This window comes from Eufriesea mexicana, unplaced genomic scaffold, assembly GCF_001483705.2.
Source record: "Eufriesea mexicana isolate 0111107269 unplaced genomic scaffold, ASM148370v2 scaffold76, whole genome shotgun sequence".
Classification (NCBI taxonomy): domain Eukaryota; kingdom Metazoa; phylum Arthropoda; class Insecta; order Hymenoptera; family Apidae; genus Eufriesea; species Eufriesea mexicana.
Window position 1 is genome coordinate 2,131,123 of NW_016908289.1, and position 25,108 is coordinate 2,156,230.

At 39.7% G+C, this 25,108-nt stretch overlaps 1 protein-coding gene across 1 annotated transcript in view; it reads left to right on the forward strand.

The window, feature by feature from the left end:
• LOC108555080 (uncharacterized) overlaps window positions 1-25,108 on the forward strand; it is an 80,381-nt gene that overhangs the window by 49,260 nt on the left and 6,013 nt on the right. Inside the window, exons 4-7 of the mRNA XM_017910592.1 lie at window positions 4,772-4,975; window positions 5,765-5,932; window positions 15,745-15,771; window positions 22,882-23,055. Of these exons, the coding sequence (XP_017766081.1) occupies window positions 4,772-4,975; window positions 5,765-5,932; window positions 15,745-15,771; window positions 22,882-23,055 (573 nt within the window). The remainder of the gene's footprint in view (window positions 1-4,771; window positions 4,976-5,764; window positions 5,933-15,744; window positions 15,772-22,881; window positions 23,056-25,108) is intronic.

The following is a 25,108-nucleotide window of genomic DNA, read 5'->3' on the forward strand; positions in this document are numbered from 1 at the left end:
GAAAGAGCCCAACGGTGGGTGGCAAGATTGAATATGAAAGTTTAATGCGAGCAATATCAGCGCCGCTGCCCCGGCCCTCGGCTACTCGCTCTCTCAGACGTCTCGACTATCGGGCAGCCCATCTTGCCCGTATCTCTCTTTATATCGCGACCACTCCGCCTTCTTCGCCGGGTTCCATGCTCCGCTTCTGATCTTTGATGTCGCGAGAACGAACCCGTTACGTTGTCGCGTTGGGGCGAAGCACGGTGAGCGCTGCTGGTGGCTGAGAGTAGGGATGAGGTGGAGGTGGAGTAGAGTGGGGATTGAGGTTTCGCGGAATTGTCGGCGAATGAGGGGAATTAAGTGTAACCAATGGATGGTAAATAGGCAAGGTGACGGTGAATTGGTGGAGGCGGGATTTTGGTTTCCACGAGGCCCCGAAGTTTGGGGTTTGTTGCTTTACCTCGTACCACTATCAGAATCTCTATGTGGCGCCTGTCAACTCGGAAGGTCGTGGAATAATTTCGCTTTCCCGAATCGTGTTCATAATTAAATTCTTAATTTTTCTATACACATTTGACAGAAATTGGCCAAATTTGACTGAAGATGACATTGTGGAAAATCATCGTAGCCAGGAAATTTGTATTTCAGCATGAATCTTGAAGGATCTGCTTCAAGATAATAGGCCATGATTGTAGGTACAATATACGATCATCGTTATAACTTTTTAAACGTGAAGGTATGTTTGTCGTATTTTAATTTTTCAAGTTTGACGAAAGGCACAGACTCGGACAAATTTTTTCCAAACATGCTATTTATAGCTGCCAGATGATTGCACTTTCTCCTTCAATTTAAAAGAAAAATTAGGCACCTGTGATTTTTTTTCGCAAAGTTACAGCGTTTGAAACTACCCCTTGAATAGACCAGGCGTATACCTGCAAAGCCTTTTAGCTATTATTTATAGTTCTCCAAATTCACGTTCTCTGAGTTTCCCTTTCGCCCACCGACCATTCAACGGCAGGAATAAGGAGCAATTAGGTGGACAGGGAAACGGAATGGAATGCTGATTACCGTTTATACCGGGAAAGATAATTATCAATTAAAAACTAACTTTCGCGGGATATTTTGCTTGCGGATGGAATTCACGGTCTCGCTAAGGCGTTTAGTGACGATGCCTTCGGCTATTTGTAAAACTTTCCTCATTAATTACCGACAAGATTCAATCCCCTCATCTCTTCCATACTAAACTCCACCCTCCCGCCCTTTTGCGTCGCCCACCTTTTCCTGCTATCTTGCTACCCTTTTGTCCTTCGCGGTGGAAGGAAGTTTAATAGTATATTAGGTCGCGCGCTCTTCCAACAGGCAATTATTCGCCAATTAACAAGACGAATATCAGTGTCGCTTTTCGGTTGAGTCAACAAGCGATGACCGAGCATTAGTCGAGAAGAAAGGCGAACTGAGAATTGTTCGTAAGTTGGCTGGCGGCAGGAGTTATTGCGCGGTGGCGCTAGTGTGCCGAATGCCTAACTACGTTGTCCATAGTCATGGCTACAGCATATGTAAAGGCAATCTTAAACATGTCTATCTTTTTCTTAGACTTTCGTACAATGATATTATAGTTCATTTATATCTATGAGTGATTAGAAGCTCCTTTATTCTTGCTTATTAATAATCGATGGTACGGAAAGTTTGTCTATACCGAATTCGAGTAGACTAGTTTCAGCTAACCAATGTACGAGAATTTGTTTATTTGTTGTATGTAATTCTTAACTATTATTTATTCCTTTTTATTTTATATTTAGATCGTGAAAGAATTTCCACCAAAATATTAGAACATATTACTTAGAAAGCAGGTTGCAGTATACTCCTATCATTAAAATTTGTGGACATTAAGCTCTCACTATGTCAGGGAAATGCTTTAAAACGTCATGTCTATTATAGTTCACAATTCTGCCGTAATTTCGAATTGCTTCTGTTGCGTCATGGAGTGGCTAAATAGCGAACAGAGATAAGAAGAACCCCAGGTGATCTTTTTAAGTACTCCACCACGTAGTCTCGCACCTCTTTACTCACTGACAAAGAGGAGCGTGGCTATCGAAACACTGTGCTCTAAACACCCTCCTAATCCAGCCAACGAGCCGCTATTCTTATCCTCGCATTCCCCCGATCCACCGTAACTTTTTACACAACCATCCTGTTTTTCGAACGGTTTCTACTTTACAGCTCGGATTAGCCAACCTGAGATATCCGGAATACTTTATTACGCGCCGCAGTTCTGATTCCCGACTTCCTATGAAACCTTTTACTTCATTCACAAGTGCCTCATTAATCAAATTATTATAATTTATACTGTTACTCGCGGTGATATTTTCCGTCATTTGAATTGTGGTAGAGTTATAAATCACATTACGCAACTTTTAATATTCTCTGGTAAAGAAGATTTCAGTAATCTAAGTATGAATTATTAATATACTGCCTACAAATTTCTCTTTGTCATTTTGTAAATTGGTACCTTATCATTTTAAAATAGCTCTAAAATAATACAGACTAACCTAATCAAGAACGGCTAGTCTCGGCGTATGATGCGAGAACTCACCTGCGCCATCTAGTGGCCACACCGTACACTAGTCGCAGAAAAATCGAATACACATAGTATCCAATAGAATCACGATGACAAATGAGGATTGAAAGGTCTGTGTAACTCGATATCGATGAATAAGGTCAAGATCAATCTGCAATGTGGTTGGGATTAAAACAGAATCGTGCCTGCTGAAAGGTACGAATTCGTTCGACACCAAGGTGTCGTTGAATTGGCGTTGAATCGAGCCACGCATACTGTCATTTTCGCGTCACGGACCGTCAAGCATCGTCGACAAGAATATTCCGACGTGATGAACCGTTGCTGCTGTGATGTGCGCCGATTGTCACAGCCAATCGGTAGCGTACAGGATGCCTGCGCGTAAACAGGATACGACGGTATGTGACGCGTGTCGTGCGAGTCACCAGTAACGTTTCGAGTGAAATTGGAATGATTCGTAGCAACTGCAATTGAGAGTGACGTATGATTTATTTTTCTTACAATTTTCATATTTCTAAATGGATAGCCTAATAAACGTTAGTTCGTCAGCTATTAAAATCGAGCTAATCTCTCCCATTTCGGTGCTCAATATTCAAAACTTACTTGCATTTTGTTTTAATCCTATCGTTTGATTCGTATTCGTAGTAGGTAACATTGTTCTTGTATTCGCTATTGGTAGAATAAATCTTCTCGTTCCTGATGTTTTGGTACGCCTATGTAGTTGACGCTTGTAATCGATAGATGGCGTTGCCAATGAATTATGTAAATAGGATTTGAGGTTTAAGGAAATGGAGCTTTGAGGAGGTATTAAGGTATTTTACTTAATTGATTGTGGCATTGCCATTCGACGTCACAAAGTGTAATATAGGGTATGCAAATGTCCTTAAGCAATTTGGAACATTTTCCAAGGATAACATTTTATTAACAACGTTGACTGCACCTTCCTGCAAATACAGCAAACATAATCAATCATTATTGCACCTTACTACGTCTCTCTCTCTCTCTCTCTCTCTCTCTCTCTTTCTCTCTCTCTCTCTTTTACTAGTCAACTCCACATCAGAGATACTATGTGTTTAGAAAGAATAAGTAGCAAAAATATATCCAACCCATCCATGACAAATGAAAAATTGTTAAGCAAACCGACCAGTTATTTTTCGCATATCTTTATATATCCATTATGTTACCATGATACCTGGAGTATGCATAACGGGTACAGAACACGCGCGCGACAATAGCGCCACGGCGACACGAAGAACTTATTTTCACAACGGACGACTTAAGCGAATGCGAGCCAGGGCAACGATGCGCGTCGAAGTGCCTGTGCAAGCTGCCTGTGGACACTACAAAAGAATGTCTGACAAGGACAGAGGTGAGTCGAAGCTCGGCGAGTAACGCGGTAGTAAAATGAAATGATGGCCATATCGCGAGAGCACGCCATTCTCGAGACGGCTCTGGAACGTACGCCCTCCTACACGCCGGGACGTGCGTCAAGCTGTGTCGATGACCAGAGCCCACAGGACGAGGTAGGTGTTCCGAAATGCGATGAAATCAGGAGTCACTGATCCGTCGTTCGACGGCCACGTTTACATCCCGGCACGATCTTGAACAATCATATTTGCATAGTGAGCGACGCGTCGGACACTCGTTCGATTCGATGGACAAGCCAATGACAATGAGGCCGCCGTTTAAGAGCAGACGCGTTGGGACAGGCTCGACGTGGTCCACTGAGGATACAGGCGACCCTTTGTCGATGAGTTAATGGATTGATGGTAGGAAAGGAAATTGAAGGGAAGGGGGCTTGATTACTTGTTTTGGCGCGAAGAAAATTAATGATCTCCCTGAAATATGTCCCGACCATTATGATATTGTATCCTTATTTAGAGGTCCCAAGCTGTTTTCGAGGATGATGGTACACTATAATATATGTACTTTGATAAACCAAAATTCTATATAAACAGTTTATTCACTGTTATAATACCATTTACAGTATTGGCATTCATATGTTAAATTAATTTCGATTAAATGAAAACGATTTTGCAGCCTTTGAAACCAGGACAGCACTGTTACATTTATGTTTTCACAATATAGTATGCATATATTACTATATTATATACACATATACTTACTAGACTGTGAATTAATTCGATAATTCTTGATCACTTTTAATCTACGTATATCTGGAATACTAAAATGGCGGAAAATTTATGTTCACAGGTGTTGGTGACCGATCGTATCGCACAGGTTCCGACACAGAGGGCGCTGCGACCACCGATAACCCGACAACGCCGTTCCCAACGCCGCCTCCAACCTTGACGCCGAATCATCGACAGGCGTCTCCGTTTCCCCTAGAGAACACCAACTCCCGCCGGCATCATTACAACGGGAGCATATCATCGGAGAGATCCCGCAACGGCAACGGTGCGGAGTTAATTAGAGCCGCGAGCGTGTTACGTTCGCTCGTGCGCGCTCGCGCTCGCAGGGAAGATGATACTTACAAATGCCACGAGACGAGTCCCGTTGTTATGTTGCGAGTCAACCTGGCCGACTTGATTAATGCAAGAGAAACGCTCGCTACGTGGTTCGGAATAACATTCTCGATACATCGTCCTGGCTCTTGTAAATATTAACCTTCTGCTGGATCGGCAGGATTGATGTAGCGAGCATAGCAAAACTAGCGGTCGAGTCTATTCAAAAATACTTTTAGAAAGACACCGTGAATCCGTACACGTGTATTTGAATTACGAGCTTCTGACTTTGAATTCAGTTGGTCTTTTTGCTACAAAGTATAACAATTCTGAGCTTTAAGCTCGTTGTATACCAGTTCAAATTTGTGCTAAACTATGATTAAAGAATTGCGTGCATTTCGTTTCAATATTTCACGTGCAGTTACTTTTAGTTCGCTTATTGTATATATCTGATATCACCACTCGAGTGCAGAGCAGTGATTTTATTTCCTCGTTGGCCAGTCATGGTGGGTTTAATGTTAAAAATTGACCTATTGTTATGTCAGAAAAGAGAAGACGAAATCGAGTTTTATTTATCATCCCGTGAAAGACTACCTGAATAAATGGTCCGATCGCTGAAAATTTATACATCCCTCGAAAAGCTTGTACCATCTTTAAATTCCACTCGCTTTGACTGCCGAGAGACTTCCGAAAGATATTCTAATGTATCCAAAGATATTCCAACGATTCTGATACACCGCAGGTGAAACGGTTTATGCGGCGCCATCGAAAAAGACGAGTACTGGTGGTGGGACCTTAGGGCGACGAACGCGACGAGGTCACACTAGTGCTTTGAGTAGCAGCTCCACGGCCAGCGATCGTTCCGAAACCGTCTTCCCGGACGAGCATTCTCGTATGCATCTCACCAATGGTAAGTCGACACATCCATTGCTATATTCCTTCGTTTCTCGCGCCATCTTCATTGCCTGTCATTGCATCATGCACACCGTTCGTTGTATTATTTCCTCCATTGCATGCAGTCGCTCCATCTGCCGTCGAATCCGTTAACATCGCGCGTGGTCGAAAGTGTACGCGTATCTAGAGTGAGGTTAGGAAACTTGAACGACTATGTCGAGTAAAACGAGACTAGAAATCCTACGAAATTGTAAGTCACGAGTGTCGAGACCTTATAAGTCCCACAATCGTATCAAAAAAAATATATGGAGGTTAGAAAATGCTAGCGATCGAGTGTCGAGGAAAGTTAGGTTAGAACTGCTCGTAGGTTAATAAACGGACAGTTAGTTATAGTTATAGAGAATATGGACGCGAGAAATTGTACGTAAACGGTGGATGAAGGAGCTAATGGATCCGTAACGACGAGGTTAGGAAATCCTTGGGTATGGAGAGTAATAAGGTTAGAAAATCCGCGCACATTTTGAAACACGGGATAGTTGCGCGCAGATAAATTCATTGATTGCCGCGAGCGCAACCGGTCCCGGAAATCGCAACGTAAAATCTCCCGCGGAGCGATAAGTTAACGATCCGTGCCTCAAATACGATTACCAGACTAACAGGATTACCGGTTGGTATCGAGCCCCTGGCCGGAGTTAAATCGGGTTTCGTGTAAACGTGTTCCTCGTTAAAAGCTTAATATTAATAGTCACCCTGTTCGACGCGCGACCGGAAGGATCAGCGATTTTTATCGAGCTATTGTCCCGCTTCGATACGAACTCGGTGCGCTCTTCCATGTCGGATAGAATCACTGTCATACGAATGACAGTGATTCCTAAAACTGATACACTAACGGTGAAGATAATGATAATCTAATTGGAGTCCATTTTGGATACAATGTGATTGTTATTGACACTTTTCGTGATAGCAAATGAACTTGTACATACATGGCTTCACAATTCAAACTTACTGTAAATAAAAGTTGTTGTACAATTGACGTATGATTAGAAAATTCTTAATAACTGTACATTTTCCTGCCTGTGTATATTGCTCAGTTCTTCCTTGCATAACGAATGCGAATGAACATTTAACGTTTGAAAATAACCTTCCAAAGGTTTGTGGTCGCAATGAACGGCGTCATCTGTGGGAACTAAAAAGGGCAAGCGAATTCAAACTTCCGACCTAACGAATTTCAGCATAATGTAGTCTCTTGTTCAAAAATTCAGTAGCATACGAATCAATGGTTATTTCAAACGGATGAGACGAGAAAAAGGGTTTGTGGTCGTAATGAACGGCGTCATTTGTGGGAACTAAAAAGGGCAAGCGAATTCAAACTTCCGACCTAACGAATTTCAGCATAATGTATAGCCTCTTGTTCAAAAATTCAGTAGCATACGAATCAATGGTTATTTCAAACGGATGAGACGAGAAAAGTCTTCGTGGTGAGGTTAGGACCAAGAAAGCTCGAGAAGTCATCCGTCAATTTCCCACGAGGATCGGATTCCGAGTCGATCTTTAACACAACGATAATTACACTCGAATTTCTGGTTTGCATGGTTCCGGGCACGGTAATTGCGACGCTCCGCGAAACGGCCGTAGGTGAGAGCGGGGGAGATCTTGAGGCAAAAGCAAACGTTTGAGATGGCAGCGCCACCGTTTCGCCGGCTAACAGCGTCGTAATCGACAAACTGCCTTATGCGTCGGCTCATTAAATAACCAAGGGACTCTCGATTTTGAGAGTTAAGTTCATTGTTGTCTGATCCAGTGGCGTCGACTCTCGTCGATGTAGCCGGTTACGAAGTTGGCGTAACAGCGCTGAGTGTCGCTGAGGAAGAGACTCTTCGAACGCGACCAAGGATCTCGAAAAAGCTCCCTTCCCTTTGGATGGAGAGAAAGAGAGAGAGAGATAACAGGGATGAAGAGCAACGGGTGTAGCGCCTCGAGGGTAACCGAGTTAGCAGTTGCGAGTAGCGAGGCCGGGCTAGTTAGAACGTAGGTCAGCGTAGAAGTTAGCTGAGCGGCTATATTGTTTTGGAATGCCGTGGGTATTTAGGCCTGGCCTGGTCGCGAACGACGTTCAGCAGCTTCCTCGGTGCGCCGCGTAACGCAGTTTTAGCGTTACCACGGAGATGAGAAAGTAGCTTTGCGGTTTCTCGAGTTCCCGCCTCCGACGGCGAGTTCTCGGCGTCGTGGTGAGGCTGCTTGCCAAACTTTTAAACGAAATTTCGCCGGATCTCGTTTGGCCGGGTGTTTCGTTGACGCTGGAGCCCCGGCTACCAATTAGTCGTCTGCCGATATCGCGAAACAACGACGGCGTGAGGAGCGGGACCAGGGGCGTGGGAAGAAGCGGGCAAAGATCGAGCACGCCACTACGGATCGTTTCGTCCGGGAATTTGCTGCTCCGCCAGCCATTGCCTCTGCTTGCCGAAGTGTGATCGCATTACGCGTAGATTCCGCTGGAATTAGCGGCGCGGATTAAGACCCGACCCTACCACCCTGGACGCCTATGTAACGTTCGTTCCTGAGGTCGCGTACATGAGCTTAGGTACATAGGTGGCGCGACGTTGCGAAGACAGATACTCGGCAGAGTGTTCGCCCTCCGGGCGCGCGGGATGCCCGTTAAAGCGGATCGCTGGATCAAACTTCTCAACGCTGACGTATCAGTGACACGTGAGCGACGATGGGCCGGATGTGGGTATCTGCTGGTGCGTGTGCCGCCTCCGGTTAGACCACAGACCCCATGTCCTGCTAGAGAATTGCTTAGATTTATTTTCGGACCGTGAAATGAGAAATTGTGGAATCAATTTTACGTCTGGGGGAAGAAAGACGCGAAGGCCAAGGAAGGGTGTTTGGGCTCGATGCTTGGGTACTTGCGGGGTAGTCGAAAGGTCTGTTTGATGTTACCTATTGGTGGCCGTGTTTGGCATTTCAGGCACAACAGGTAACCGTAATGAAACGTTTCACTCTAACCTCTTAGTACATAACAGACGGATATCTAGCGTTTCAAATGGCGCCGCTAGATGCCATTGACGGCATTACTTCCGTTAGCTGTTTGCAATTTACTGTGTGTTACAGAAATAACAATCAGCTATGATTTTCAATAAAATGTTCTGTTCGCGATGCATTCACGCAAATCACCATAATCTAAATGTCCTTAAAACTATTTTCGAGATTTTCCTTCCGGTATACATGTAGTCATGTGTATGATAGGGTATAGAGGTAGAAGGTAGAAAAAGAAACACTACGAAATGGTTTGGTGATTTGGAAAAGAGGTTAACAAGGTACTCGCGATCAAAATGAAGTTCATGGATATTCGCTATAGATTTGTTGCATAGGAAGTTTCGTTGTTTCAACTCGCGTGAAGAAGGAAGGGTTCGGTGACTATGTACTCGCATTTAATGCACATCCAGGAAGTTTACGTCAACGGAGGTACGTAATTGTGCCGAGTCCCCGATGACCAGGAAATTCAGTAACGCGGTTTTCGGCTGGCCTATATTAGACTGCGCTGATCTAATGTAATATCAATCGTCTTTCTGACGGTGGCGAGTACGGGGTTAACGCGGGCAAGCGCTGACCGTTGGGAACCATTTGCTAATAGATGCCACGAGATGCCTCCATTAGACCGCAGGGACATTCCGACAGGCAATATAGCGCCGAAGATTCAAACTCGAATTACGAGTAGCAAGATGACGCTCACACTACGTAAAATAATCTCCAATAGCAATTGTTCTGCTGTCAAAATATACTTATATTTTTGAATCAAAATTTTAGTGCATGCAAGAACGTTTTCGAGGTTAGCCTTTTTCATATTCGGTAATTGAGATTAGAATTGAGCAATTGGAAGTGGATTCGAAGTTAAAGCATATTCAAAGGACTTTTCTCTAACATTGCAATATATTAACATTTTTAATTGAAAATTGTAATAACATTTTAATTAAAAGTTAATTAAAAATCAGGTATCGAAGCAATATTGTACAGTAAGATTAGTGAAACTTTACTGACGAGTACTTCATAGTATTTTATCACGTGCAATGTGTTATTTAATCAATAAAGAACATTAACAAACAACTAAATGTATTACAAAGCTTGAATCATTCTGGGAATTTTTTGATGATTATTTCCCTGGAAAAAGGAAAACGAACAATTTGAATTCTATTATAGCTCCATGTCGCAATCGCTACTTTCAATTTTCCATCAAAATTTTATACCTGAAACCATTCGCACATGTGTACGTTTCAAAAACATCCCGCTCGTCGAGATTCGCGGTCGTTCTGCGCAAAAATTCCCTATTACCGTTCCAATTACCGTGGAAATAAAAAGACGGCGGGCAATTAAGGCGGTGAATCAAAGAACACGTGTGCCCCAACGGTGGGCCCGGATTGCAGAATTTAATTTCCTGAAACGAAGCCGCGAGCCAACAAATATGATATCGATTGGCACGATTGTCCTAGAAAATTTAGCTGTGCCCATCGTGTGTCCATTCGGCTCGCGTACCAATGTAAATCCCAGACCGGCCGATATTAGCTTATTCGTGCGGGAAAAATGTTGTCGAACCGGACGATTAATTACCGATCTGTCGGATTATTTAAATTGCAAATAATGCGGCCAATGGCCGCATCTTTGAACGAGTCCGGCACATCTGATCCATTGGCCCGGCAGTTTAATGTGAAATACGGTCGTTGGAAAAACGTATAAATTACAGGGAAAACGAAAAACGAACAGAGAAGTAAAGGGTGTCATACGCAGTGGTATCGATCGATCGTGGAATAAAATATTTTTCTTCTATTTTTTTCCATTTTTTATCTTCCTTTCATTCTCCCTTTTTCTTCCTATCATTTTTATTTTGTTATTTAAACGATGGACCTTATCTGGAAGATAGGAGACAGCCTGGATTGCGGCCAGGCTTCTCGAAATAGGAATAATTTTAAGCACCACTTGAAAACTATGCCAATAGTCCGTGTTCGCCATTATCGTTACCGTTGCACTTCTTCCGCTTCGTTCCAGCCTGAAAATCTACGGGCACGTGGTAACCTAATATCGAGCTTAATCGTTATACGTTTCGACAAAACCAAATAGAGGATCCCCCTGTTCCTCGTCTATGGAAACTTTAACAGGCTAAACCATATCAAATGCTACCATCGAGAAACCAGATTCTTACTGTCGTGATAGTTCTCGAACATGGGTGCAAAGGTGATAAGGGGTGATCCTTGGGGAAGATCAATAGAGCTGGAAGTGTGCTTGGATTTTAGATTTTAACATATTTCGGACGACTCATGAGGATCCTCGTGTTTTCTGTTCTAGCTTTTTGAGGTTAGGTGCTGAGGTTAAGTTAGGTCCTCTAAAGTTGTAAGTTCCATGTGGAATTAAAAGTGAATAATGTCTTTGAAATTGAACCTGATCTTGATCAATTATTTAGAACCTTTTTTTTATTCGTCCACTAAAGACAGCCTTTTGTGTTATAAATCCGCTCAAAATTATTTGGTGACGTGTTTCAAAAAAAGTTTTGGAATCGTGCAGGAATACTCGGTGATAGAAAAATTCTTCATTTCAATATTTTATTTCTTCTGGATTCTTTCGAATTATCCGAAACACGGTGCTTCGATTCGAGCTGCACATTTTTCGCTGTAAACCAAGTGTATAACCCAGTTTTTCATAGTGAAGCAAGCAAAATCTCCAACTCGGTTTTTACAAATTTACTTTTGATTTAAACTACATTTGGAAGTTTGACTCCTCTAATTAACCCGGTTTACTTTTCCTCGCCTATTTTGTGCAAAATTGCCAGTTTCTTCGATATAATTCTTCAATATAGTTTTGCGTATTATAGGAGCAACTTGTCATAAAATAATACAGAAGCAACTTTATTTTTGCACAATATTCCTAAAAACAGAACAAGATTTAACCAACTCCTATTTGAAATATCCCTAATAGATTACTCGAATAAAATAAATTTATCTTTCGAAAAATTGCAATCTATATTATACGCAAAAACTAAATTAAACAATCATGTATTTAATACTTCAAAAAATCATGAACGTTTCTCCACCGTAACAACCTAACTTCTTCCCCGTTAATAACCTACATAACAACGAATATTATTCTACCATAGTTAAAAATGTTCCAGTGTAATATAATTATATTTCGAACACTATCATCGTAATTCCAACTGTGAGCCACAAATAAATTTGCGCGAAGCAAGAGGAACGAATCCTCGAACGGAACTGCAATGGTCAACGAACGTCGCGACCGCAGCGCCTGCCAGGAAATAATTCGTATTTACATGAATACGCGGGAACGTCGGACGTGACGAAGGCATTAGAGCATCAAATCGAGTTAGCAGCGCGAATCGCTAACCGCATCAAGTCACTGTCGGCCACCTTGTGCACCCTTGCCGGCGTCTGACTAACTCTATCCACAGTCGAGGGATAACCTGGTTCGCCCCTTTGTCCGCGATGGCCAGCGCGATCCGCGATTGGTTAGTGGCGATTGACTAAACTTCCACTTTGTCGGTGTCCTATCGGTGCTCCTGTAGAATTAAACGTGCGAATAAATAAGCGTTCACTGAACGATGAAGTCCCTCTGTTCGGGACGAAACGAGTTTCGGCAATTTTAACCTCGTCAACTTGAGCAGTTCCCGATAGAAGTAAGGGATTAGAGAAATTGCATTAATTGGAAATTGGATGCAGAGTGTAGCGTCGCTGAAAGTGCGGGGATACACGATGTACGATATTGAATTTGACGTGAACTGGATTTAAGCTCAGATGCCACTGTGACGACTATTGATATATTTCGTTGACTTCAAATTTAAATAAAAATTTTTAATTGCTATTGAGGTGTACGATATTGAGTTTGACGTGGAATGAATTTAAATTTAAACGCCATTGTGAGGAACACAATGTGTTCCTCCAATTTTGTTGATTTAAAAAGAAAATTGATTTCAAGTTAGGACAATAATATTTAATTACTGTTTAGGTTTAAATAACTCCAAGCAAGTATCAATGTAGCTTAATTTTATACGTAAAATGTTAAATAGAGATGTATGAAACAGATGTTAAACTAATTCCATATTGCTAACTTTATAACAAAATAAATCATAAATTAATGAAATTTAAATTACCTCCATATGTTAACTATACATTTTACGTTCCTTCTTCCTTTTTCGCACAAGTCAACTTGTTTTCTTCCAATGTGGCCTAGAAAAACTAAGAGATTGAACATTCCTGAATTTTAGAGGTTAAATGATATCTCTTTTTTTCTATTTTGTATGATAGCATTATACATTGGTCACATCTTGTACAAAAGGGATGATAAAAAATAGTATTTGGCTGGAATATTGAAATTGTTACATATTAAGCAGCGTTGGACCAAGTGTTATTAATTTTCGTCGTAGCGAAACGATATTTGGGATCCATCAGAAACCACAATGCTCCTAAAGTTGCGCGATTTTCCGTATTCACGTGGCATCAACGGTTCACTGGATGCATTGAACGAAGATAATTCTGGCGATCGCGAAAGAAAATTGATTTCGATTTGATGTACGCTTCGATATAAACGGTAATCCATCACAGATCACAATGCGATTTGAGCCGCAGTCAATGACGTCGCGCGGACCGTCATCGTGGCAACAATCGATTTTAACTCGATGCGGGCGACGCGTTGCCTCCAGCTAGCATTATGCCGTGTACCATATAAAACGATTTGCGTAGAAACGAAATAAAAGATTGACTGACAAACGATTATAATCTACGATCGGACACCGTTGTTGACAACCGTGCCAATCCGCCGATACTATTATCAATAACCGGTACTGCACACATCGCTAACCTAGCCTACGATGGTGGATTTTACAAACAACAAATTATCTAAAAACAGTGGAATCCTAATTATGTAATGCGCAACGTTGATATCATAACTTAGTGGAAGGTTTATGAGATAAGTATATTCAAAACGGAATAGGATACCGTGTTTTTGTGGAAGAAAATGAGGTTATGTACGACGAAATTACTTTAATATCCGTGAAAACTGTTATTCGTATATACATATCAACGAATTATTATAATTCTTCCCCTGTCGATGAACTTTCGTAAAACTAACCTCTAATAAAGAGAAAATTTAATGTATTTTTAAAATGGCCGCGAAATATTTCAAATATTTACATGTATGAAAAATATGTGTGAAGGATATATGTTTCGTCAGTGTGTATACAATTATAGATAGGATATCGAGGAGAAAAGAAATCGTATTCGTAGTTCTTTCGTATCGCGACCAATGAACGCTCGGAAATAACTCATCGGTGAGTCACGAGATGTCGCAACGGACATATTTCTCGTCATCGGAGGCTATTGACTTTGTAATCGAGCGTTACAGGTGTTTCCAACACTCGAACAATGCCGGTGGATTGTTCAATAACTGCAACGAATGTACGCTTGGACGGTAAAGTCGTCCAAGATACGGGATGGACGCGGCTGGCACTGACAGGAACGCATTGCACGTTTCACGGTTTGCTTTAATTAAGCAATTATCACCGCTTATTACGGAAAATATCGACTGCTGCTCCCCGTGCACCGAAGGGAAACGGTCTTCGTTTGTAATTCACACCGTTTACCGAAGCTCCTGGTTAATTCTAACGTAATCGTAGTCAACAGGCTAATCCTTGTGTCCATGCGCATGTACACACGTGTTACATTACGTATTACCTCAAGTGTCGCGGAGCTAGCCTCGATGCTTCCTGGGTCCGACAACACTAGTACTGATAAATTTTAGAAAATTATTTTTCTGAATTTGTTGCTATGAAACTTCCGTTAATTGGGGTGTCGGAAACTTTATAATATCTATATTTACTAAGCTAAAATTTAGCACATTATAATAATAATAGTAATGAAGATTGTGTGATGAACTAAATAGGTATGCATAACTATACATCTGTTTCAATAATTGATAACATTAATTTCTCTGAAAATAATTACATGTTTGCAATAATTTTGAAATCCGCCATTTTAACGAATTTAGTGGTCTTTTATTTTCGCTAGTTCTTTATTCAGAATTGAGATTATGTTACTTACAAAAAGAATAGCAATTTTTTAAAATTCTTAGCGTTTATGAATATGAAGCTGTCCATACGAATTATCAAACAAGAAGACTATCATTTCGTAGATAATGTTATCTTCATAAATCGGCTAAAGGAAATCAGAGCAACATCTCAACGACACTTGCCAAGGGTATTAATCGTATATACATACGTACATTCCTTTTTATCGAGAAGAACTCGTATTTCATGAGTATCAGTGTTTATTCAGCTAGTTTCATACCAATCACTCGCATGACGATTCGTCATCGCCTACGTCGCAGCGCCAAACGTGTTATACGTGATTCGATTTCAATCGTCGTGGCTCAGAGTTTCGGCTAAAAATAAAAGCCAAAAGCTGGCAGGAAAAAAGTAAAACGAGGCTCGCGTTAATGAGCAAAGTTTTCAGCACTGTCAACGCGGAAAGCGAGCTTGAACGGTCTAATTACCGGCGTACGATTCTTCGTAATCCAGGCCGCGCGCGATCTCGTTACATCTTCGTTATCGTTCAACGTGACGGTACCGCGTCATTCAGCATCATTCGTTTATTTTTTCCCTACCCTTCTTTTTCTCTCATCCACGCGGCCGTTCACGCGTCACTCGACTTTTGTTCGCTCACAGAGTTGTATCACGTAACAGCACGTTCCAATTCGCGCGTGCGCGCGCGCGCACAGCCTAACCTTGCCGCACTAACGCACTTTTCTCTTCTGCACATTCCTTCACACGCGCAGCCCTGTCCAGGCCTATTTACTTCACAGGTACGTAATATTGTGTATGTGTCACTGTTGCACCGTTGTCTGTAGTCCGCCATATTACGCCTTAAGAAAGCACACCTTACACAAATACACTTTCGTATTTCAAATTGGATTCCAAATTGTTCGAGCCATGTTTCACGATCAACGTTTTCACATGCGTATGTGTACAGTTTATTATTTTTGCGAACAAACATGCAAATTAGCTGTCCACGGTCTGCCCACCGTAACCTCGCTGGAATCGACTGCAGCGCCATTAACGCGGTAGCGTGGGGAAACACTGAACAACTTGCCAATGATACGCTTGCAGAGGAAATGATGTTAATGTGGAGACAATTGACGCGATTTGAATTTTAAATCAACCTTCTCGTGTCTGATATAAAGTAATTGTCAACTTTGCTGCAAATGACAGATCCTATGGTAACTGTGTTCCTGAAAATGGACACGTGTCTTTTAGAGACAGAACATGTTCTTTTCGAGATTCCTTTTTATATAATTACTGTACTACATGTACACGATATTTGCAAATTAAAGACGACAAAATTATTTGTTAAGAGGTACCTCTTACGAAGCATAACCTATATCTATATCTGAGTAATTCGGTGACTCGAAAACATTCAATTGGCTATAGTTTCTGTCTTCCTAAGTAGTCTGATACCTATGGCACGGCGACCACTAAACAGTTGAGCGTAGCTCTTAGCTTGGCATCGTTTGTCAAAGATGAATTATGTTGGAAAATCTTTAGATACTTTGATAGAATTTATGGAAGCAAATCTCGAAAAGTTCATCTTTGTCAAACAATGCCAATTACCAGGTCTCGCCATGCGGAGGTGGCTACGCATTTGAGACCCGTGCCTAAAAACATTACTAAAATATGATATACACTATGGTACAAGACATCGAACAAAATAAATTTCAAATTAATTACAAAACAAATTTTAAACTGAATTAGAGAGAGATATTTACTATATATTGTAAAATATACTGCAAAATAAAATACGATTCAAATTAAGCAACGGTGATCCTGCAACCGCTTGCATACATGTATGAAACATACGTATGTTTCATTTGAAATAAAATACAGAAAACAATGTACATTGGCACATTCGTACTTGTGGTTACTATGCTCTCTAGCAATATAATAAAGTGCTGTGCGTTACAAAATGTTGGACCGAATTCCTACCAACCCCCACTATTAGCCTGACCATACACCACCGTGTGACAAAATAATGGTTTCGGTAACGTCATATAAGGGTTGGGACTACGTGCGAATGTATCAGTTGGGGCGAGTGGAATATCACCCTTTCCCCTGTGCTAAAGCAGGGGACTTCTTGCTTGCAACGCATAGTACATTGCTTTGACCATTCGTCCTACGACATGGTAAGCGACCAAAGGAATAGAAAAACATGCGACTCACCATACGTTGATCGCTTTACCCTAGTGGAATAGCTCGATATTGGAAATTGGCCACGATCTGCCACCAGCGTGATGAGTTGTTCTTGTTCTTCAGCTTGGCGATGTTCGCGTTGACTGTGGCTCCTCTTCGTTTATTGATATTTCTTCCACACTCACACACACACACACTCGCGAAGTCGCGGATATGTGGACTAACTTACTTCGGACGATGTCGAGTAAAAATATATATGAGAAACCGAACGAACGAGAATGTAAATCATTAGATTTTGTTAGAGTAATAAATTAATTCTTGTAAAAATTATCAACACTTATAACACCTTTAAATTTATTTTCATTTATTAATTTATTTTTATTTATTAATTTAATTTTTTAATTTTTGTTTGCAATATATTATCTTTAAATTATTAGTAAAAATAAATTAATGAACAAAAATGAATTAATAAGTGAAAGAAATTAAGAAATAAAAATAAATTAATAGATGAAAATAAATTAATAAGTAAGAATAAATTAATAAGTGAAATTAAATTAATAAATGGAAATAAATTAATAAGTAAAAATAAATTAATAAAATAAGTTAATAAATTAAATGATATTAATAATCAGAATTGTTAAACAAGGTTTAGAAATTATGTTAACGGAATATTTGACCCGGAATAATTAATGTTCGCTTCGCAACGGACGAAGGACAACTTACTACTGCTGTGTCATGGGGGTCCTTTTATAACCCAGCCTGTAACCTTGGTCCAGGTCAAACTGAAATTCTGCTAACCGAAATTTGCAAACGGTTTCGACTGATATATAATCAATAATTATTAATTTTTATTGCAAATTTCTTTCTTCTGGTAATTTATAATAACAGTGCACACAATTATCTACACACACACATTTTATTAAAAGAGCTATTTGCATCAGAAAACGTTTTCTTTCAGTCAAAAACTAATTGAAACAATTTTATTTATTTTATTTATTTAAAGTATAACTATTTAATTACCGACAAAAGATGGAACTGCCCAGTGGTCATCCCATGCATGTCCAAATGTTCATACCACCACAATCCGTAAAACATACTAATAACCAGATTTTTAATCAAATTTTTCGGGGATATATCATTTATCACTTTTTAATGTTATTATAAATTTTGCACCATAGATATTTATGCAGGGTCTTTTCTGAAAAATCATTAGAAACGAGCGTTTTACGAGTAGAACACCTATATGAACGATATATCCCTTTTTTAGACACGAATTTTATTTTAATATAGTTTTCTAAATTTAATTTTATTTTATTTCCTGCCATATATATGTGTGTATGAACATGTAACCCTTGTTTAACACGGTACTTCTATAACACGGTTTGGGAGTTGAGAAGAAGCTTCGTAGAACATGGTTTCAGAATCCTAGAAATCCTCGAACAGTGCAGTAAATATATAAAAGCTTTTAAGACCAGAAGGTGTCTCATTCGAAATTTTTTATTCGTACATATACATATATACATGTACATGCACGTCATGTCAGATTTGTACGTAGACTTTTAAACCCATTTTGCTTGCGGAGTATTAAGTATATTTAAAAACTTCGTGTTTCTTTTTTTTACTATATTAAAGAATAAAATGTTCTTTTTCCAACAATTTCATTCAATATTTACAGTATAGATGTTATTTTCCTTTAGTTCGAATTCTTTATTTCCAAATTACAGATCACACTACGGATTCGAAGTAGTGTTTGAAATTCTTTGTTACATTTTACGAGTGCATATACCTACTACAGGAATTGGTCCCATCATTGAATGCTCCTAATCGCATCACTTACTTACTTTAATTTTGCAATTCCTTACATCTTTCTTAACCTGTTAGTTTAAAATAGCGGAGGATTTCGATACATTTCTCGATAATCGTTGAAGCGTAAATTAGTTAGAACTAACGCGATGGGTGGTGCTGTTGAGCCATCTAGGAATCTACTGGAAAGGCCGACAAGAATTCTTAACGATGATTATACATTCGGTAAAATTAATTAATATCGGGTTTCATTTTTAGATGAGTTTCGTAAGCGTCTATGTGCATATGCATGTACAATTGCAGTGGAAACTGAAGCAAGTTGCGATCGCTAAGTTAATAGATTTTAATCCAGATGGCCGAAGAGCGAAATTCCATTATCCAGCGTCGGAGTTGCCGCAAACCAAGTTACACAGCTTCGCGAAAGCGTAATAAACCACCGTATTGCAGTTAACCTTGATTTACAATAATGCGCCCTGTAACATTAACAACCCGTAATGGTTATACATTGCACCAATTATATATATGCTTAACGCGCTATCGATTTGCCGCGTCATCGTCCCTTATTGCCGGCAGTTCCTATTATCCTCGCGTGTTCTTACAAGATACACGGATCTGTTTACAAATTGCAATTTGCACGAGATAAGTACGATTAATTTTCCTGAAACTTGTTAATTCGATATAACGAATAACAAAGCTCGTAGCTTTCTGCCTGCGCGCATTGCAAGCTTTTTATTGTGTAGAGTTTCTGAAGATTATATTTTTAACAAGAAATATGATTATTCGTTTTAAATATTCGAGTTACGAAGAATAAATTGCGGAAGAATAGTTTAAAGATAATTGGGATAGTCTGTAATTTAAAATGATGTTTATATTATAAATATGTTTGAATTAGTAGGATTATTAAGATATGGCATGTTGAGTAATAGCTTTGAGTGACTATTTTATTTCTATCTCATTATGCCTCTTCCTTCGAAGATTCTCAAACCAAACGCAAAACGTTTTATGAATCGTTATATTTTTGATACAAGTATCTCAAAGTTTCTTTGCATTTTTCAAAATTGTTGAATTTCATGAAAGAAAAAGATTCACGTCTATAACAGAGTAATATCCAACAGTCGTCTATCATTTGATTTGATCAATCTCTAACCTTCATTGAATTACGTTATCGACCTAACTGCTACAAAGTGTGTCCGCATATTCATTGGGAAGATAAACAGCGGCCATCGACTTTTTTCGAAATTTAATTCGGTACCGTTCACAGTCTCGACAAAAACGGTTACGACGAAGTGTTTATTTTTCTGGTACGTGTACGCGACCCGACCCGGGGCGTGCGGTTTCATGAATACGTGCCTGAACGGTCGTGTTGCTCGCAGCATGCCTGGCAGCCCTTCTTTTGTGCCCTTTGCATTTAGGTAACTTTAATTATTCGTCGAGAAGAGTTCCTTACAAGTTTGAATAACTTTATAAGCAACTCGACTACGGAATGCCCGCAACGCGGAGCCCTAAGGGCCGGAACTGCGCACCCTGGCCGGAAATGAAAAATTTTTAGAATTACCGTCGCTGCTTTAAACACCGTAATAAGCGTTTACATTTAAAACGGAATTGAACGTCTCGATCTCTTTCTTCCGTTTTCACGACAATGACGGTAAAACAGACAAGCTTTCATCGAAATTGATTTGATAGGTTATTAACGTATAGGTTAGGTTTCATAGCGAAATATGTATCCAACTTTTTCTACGATTCATCCGAAATAGAATTGCGTGAACTCTATGTCTTGGGTAACGTACTTTCGAATAATACAGACTCGTTGCATGTGTGTATCTTTCTGAATAAGGTACAGTGTTGTCTCTAGCTGCTTATATCTGTCGCAGTTTTGAGGTTAGTTTGTTTCTGTAAACATATCGAGTTGGCGCTGTCTGCTTAGTAAAAACAGTTTCTAATTATTTTTAATGATAATTAATGTACGGGAAAAGTGTTTCACGCTATATAAATTCTGATTTCTTGCCAATCGATTTAGTTTTACACAGTAGTTCGAAATTTCTGGTTTTTATATGAATTATAATTGTGTATGTGTTTTCATCATGTTAAGGGGATTCGAAAATAGTACTGCAGTGACTGAAAGAACTTACGACTGCTTCCTAGAGTGCAATTTATTATTCTAGTACGTCGTACATATCCAAGATACTGAAGAACTCATACGTTTCCTTTAATGCTGTTAAATTTTTACAGTTTCTAAATTCGAGCAGTAATAATTATAAAGAAAGTATGCTTTGGGTGTTGTACATTTTATTATTTTATCCCATGTTTGCTGTGAACGATTCCATGATACAGAAATTCACTTCAATACAACACTTCATTCGTTAGAAGTTATAAATGTCTATTTCACAAGAAAAAGTTTCATTAGAAATTAGATCGAAACGAATTTTCATATCTTTAAATTCGGATATAAAACTATTGGTACCGAGTTAATTAGAAATTAACAAGTTAGCAGAAAAATTACACTGCTGATGCAAAACAAGGGTTTAACAAATGCAAAAGAGAAAGGCTGGTGGAAATATTTGAATGCATGGTTACATTTTACATTTTCTGTTTGTTTACTTATATGCATATTTTGCTCAGAGTTTCAGGTTATTTGTTTGCCATTTTTCAGTATGTTTGCTTATGTTTTTACTTCGTTTGCACTTTTTCGTTTGTTCGTGTACATGTTCGGCTTGTTTATTTGTTTTCGATCTGTTTGTTTATGTAAGTATCCTGGAATGTTGTCGAAACATTTAAAATCATCCAAATTTTTTGCCATCGTGGTTACCGTTAAAGCTTCGTTGTTTACCACTTTTCTCCCAATTTTCCTTGGTATACCGATCGGATTATGGCCCCGTGTAAAATACATCCAGTACCCGCATGCGTAAAATGTAATTAGGAAAGGGCTAGTCATTGATACTGTTTAATTGCTCGCGTTTCCACTGGGCGGTAATCGTGGTACCACGTGAACATGGATAAGGGGTCAAATGAGAGAGAATGGACTTTCATATAATTGTGCCGATATATGCAATAATTCATCCGTGAAATAAACGTTGTGCGTCACGCGTGGATGAAGACGTGTCTCTCCTATGGTGGTTCGTGCATCGGTGCCCCCATTGACAAGCAATTCTAGCATGGTATGCGTTCCATGGGCGGTCTCCTTCCAATCTTATCGCACTGCTATTTCCGACCTCGTTGGTCGATGTAATCTTCCGCATCATTTAGTATAAACTATGTGTAATTTAAAGGTTAATAGCGTTACGTGCCTCTAATTATTTGAGTCCAAGTAATTCATGTATCTTTACCTGGAAAATGGCGAATACAATCATTCTAATGGCTGCGTTTACGAGTAATTGACGAAATGGCGCTAGTAGTACCTCAGCGACTGATAATACCACCAAGCGAAATTAATCTGAACTAGCCTCGTATATTTCAACTATCGATGGACGAGACGCTAAAGGAAATGTAGCTGCTGTTTATTTTTCACTAAAATTGAAAAACATGGCTCGACGTTTACAAAATCAAGGCAATTCAAGTGTGAAATTAGACTCATACAAATTTCCATATTAAATCTTCACGTTAATAGCAATTTTAGTGATATGTAGTGATTTAATTTAACAGTATTCGTTAATAATCTATTATTAATTTATTATTTCATTATGAACGTGATTTCGACTGGAATTTAAATAAACAACAATCGCTTAAGATAATTACGAAAATGTTTACGTGTAAATTTATCTTCCTGTATCATCGCAATACTTAAGTTACAATCGAAAATGATTCTAAGATTGGACACAGTGTACAATTTAGGAGGAATGCATGATTTAAACGCAAACGCACGAATAAAATGTACGATACTTTAACACGATGAAACGCCATGACTCACATTTTTCCTCCATCTTTTACAGACACTGGTAGGGATTCACCGCCGGAGCCAGCGCCACCGGAAGTGCCACCTCGTGGCCCATCTCTGCACGCAACTCACACTCTGCGTACGCAGCAAAATCGAAATGGCTGTCCACCGAATGCCACGGGAAATTTCGCCGTGCCAGGCGAACAGATGCAGACAGAAAAGTATTCGGGTAAGTACCGTGTTGCATGTAATGTTTCGATATATTTCAATACGATTGGAATTTTCGACTCAATACCTCTTCTAATATCGCGTCCGAGATTTGGGTTACCTCTATTTACAGATTAAATTTATAAAAGAATAGCCAATCGGGTACTGTATCAGTAAGGTATTCGAGCACCTGTATGGAAACTACGACTATAGATAGGGAAACTAACCGTAGCGCTCGCGAAATTTCGTTGAAGTCTCGTTTATCCGTACCCTTAGCGTACCAAGTCTGATGACTTATGAACACGAGTGCACGTGAGCCACAAAGGAACATTCAGTATCGCAATATTGCACGGTGAACAACCCTTACGCTGTGTTCGCGCATGCCGATCGCTGACGCATCGGATTAAACTCCTACGCGATTACTCGGAATTAATTAGGGAACGGCTGACGAAGTGCACGCGTCGGCAGCGTTCCTCATTATTTCCGCAGCCCTTCGTGCTTTATTGAATCCTCGAAGATACATTACCAATGCAGCCGCTAGTTATGAAAGTTTGAGAAAGATAAAATCTCCGGCGAGCCAGAGCAGGAAGTCGAGCAGTCGTGTTCGACGAACAGGGGCTGTACGGGGGTGGGGGTTGAATGAATTTATTAAAACTGATTACTATTTAATTCGTCATCCACGAACGAGGAAACGCCGTGAGAAAACGGATCGCCTGAGAATGTCGTGAAAATAGATCTCCGATTAAGATGGAATAGTGTCTAGAGTTCCTTGGGGATTATTTTATGACTGAACGTGAACGTGAATTTCTAAAAGTTGATTAATATGCTTGCTATAGATAGATATAAATTTTTTAGTAACTCAGAACAGAAATTTTACCGTTTTTGGTGTTTTTATATAATCGGTATTATTCAGAAGTTTGTCCAAGTTATCCAAATTGATTTGATATTTAATTATTTAGAATCACGATGTGAACTCCATTTACTTGTCAACATTCAACAGATTGTCTATGATTTTGTAGTGATCTTGAAGGTAATTTTGAAGGAATTGTTGTTATTATTAGATAACACATAAATTTGCTTTCTGGACTTTTTGATATTTTTATCAAGAACTGAAATAATAATTTGAGTATTCAGTATAAGAGAAACACCTCATATAGATGTTACCAAAGGATGTCAATTTCTCGACCAATAACTTGTCAACAATTAAGATATTTAAATACTGAACTAAGGAGGATAATATGCAAACATCTCTCATATATTTCTGTTTTTAATAATCTTCAACTTCATAACTCAATCCTATAATCATTCTAAGTTTACCCTCATCAATTTTTACAACAACGAATATTTATACTATAATATTTGCACTAATATGTACACAAAAATTACATTGATATCTAACATAATTACTACCCATTCTGACCTTATTAATTATCAAATCGTGAGATCGGTTCGCCAGAAAATTCGTCGAAGAGGATTCGAGTGGGCCGCCAGCTCGAGATAATGTGGTTCAGTTTTCGACGAGGAGTGTTTAATTTTGCCGCGCCCTCTGTGTCCCGGTTATGTAGATGCGAGGTCGCGGCGCGCTGGAAATCTGTTTAAACTAATGGCGAGTAGTCCCGGGGATTTTGCATTAACGCCCCCGTTAATTCATTGTAAATATACTCGGTGTGTATTCGTTTCTCTATATTTCTATGTACATACCATTAGTATATTGCTCGGCGACTAAACATCGTTTGTACCGCTCGTAACAGTCCCCCCACCTCCTTTCCCGAATATTCGACGTTACACACGTGCGCGAACACTCCCCAGTGTAGCTCCCCCTGTACGCCATGTTATATGCGCGATTTACATACTGCCGCGTTCGATTCACGTTTACCGATGCTATAAACACTTCTACGATAATAGGGACGCGGTATTAACCAGCGCGGTTATCACCGATCATTAATCATCGCTACTGCCTGGAGACGATATTTTCGAGTGTTCGACCGTGTTACATCGTGTTTTCGGAACGCCGGATCGACATGGCAAACGTGACGCATTCGATCGAGTTTCGATCTTTGCTATGTATCTCTTTC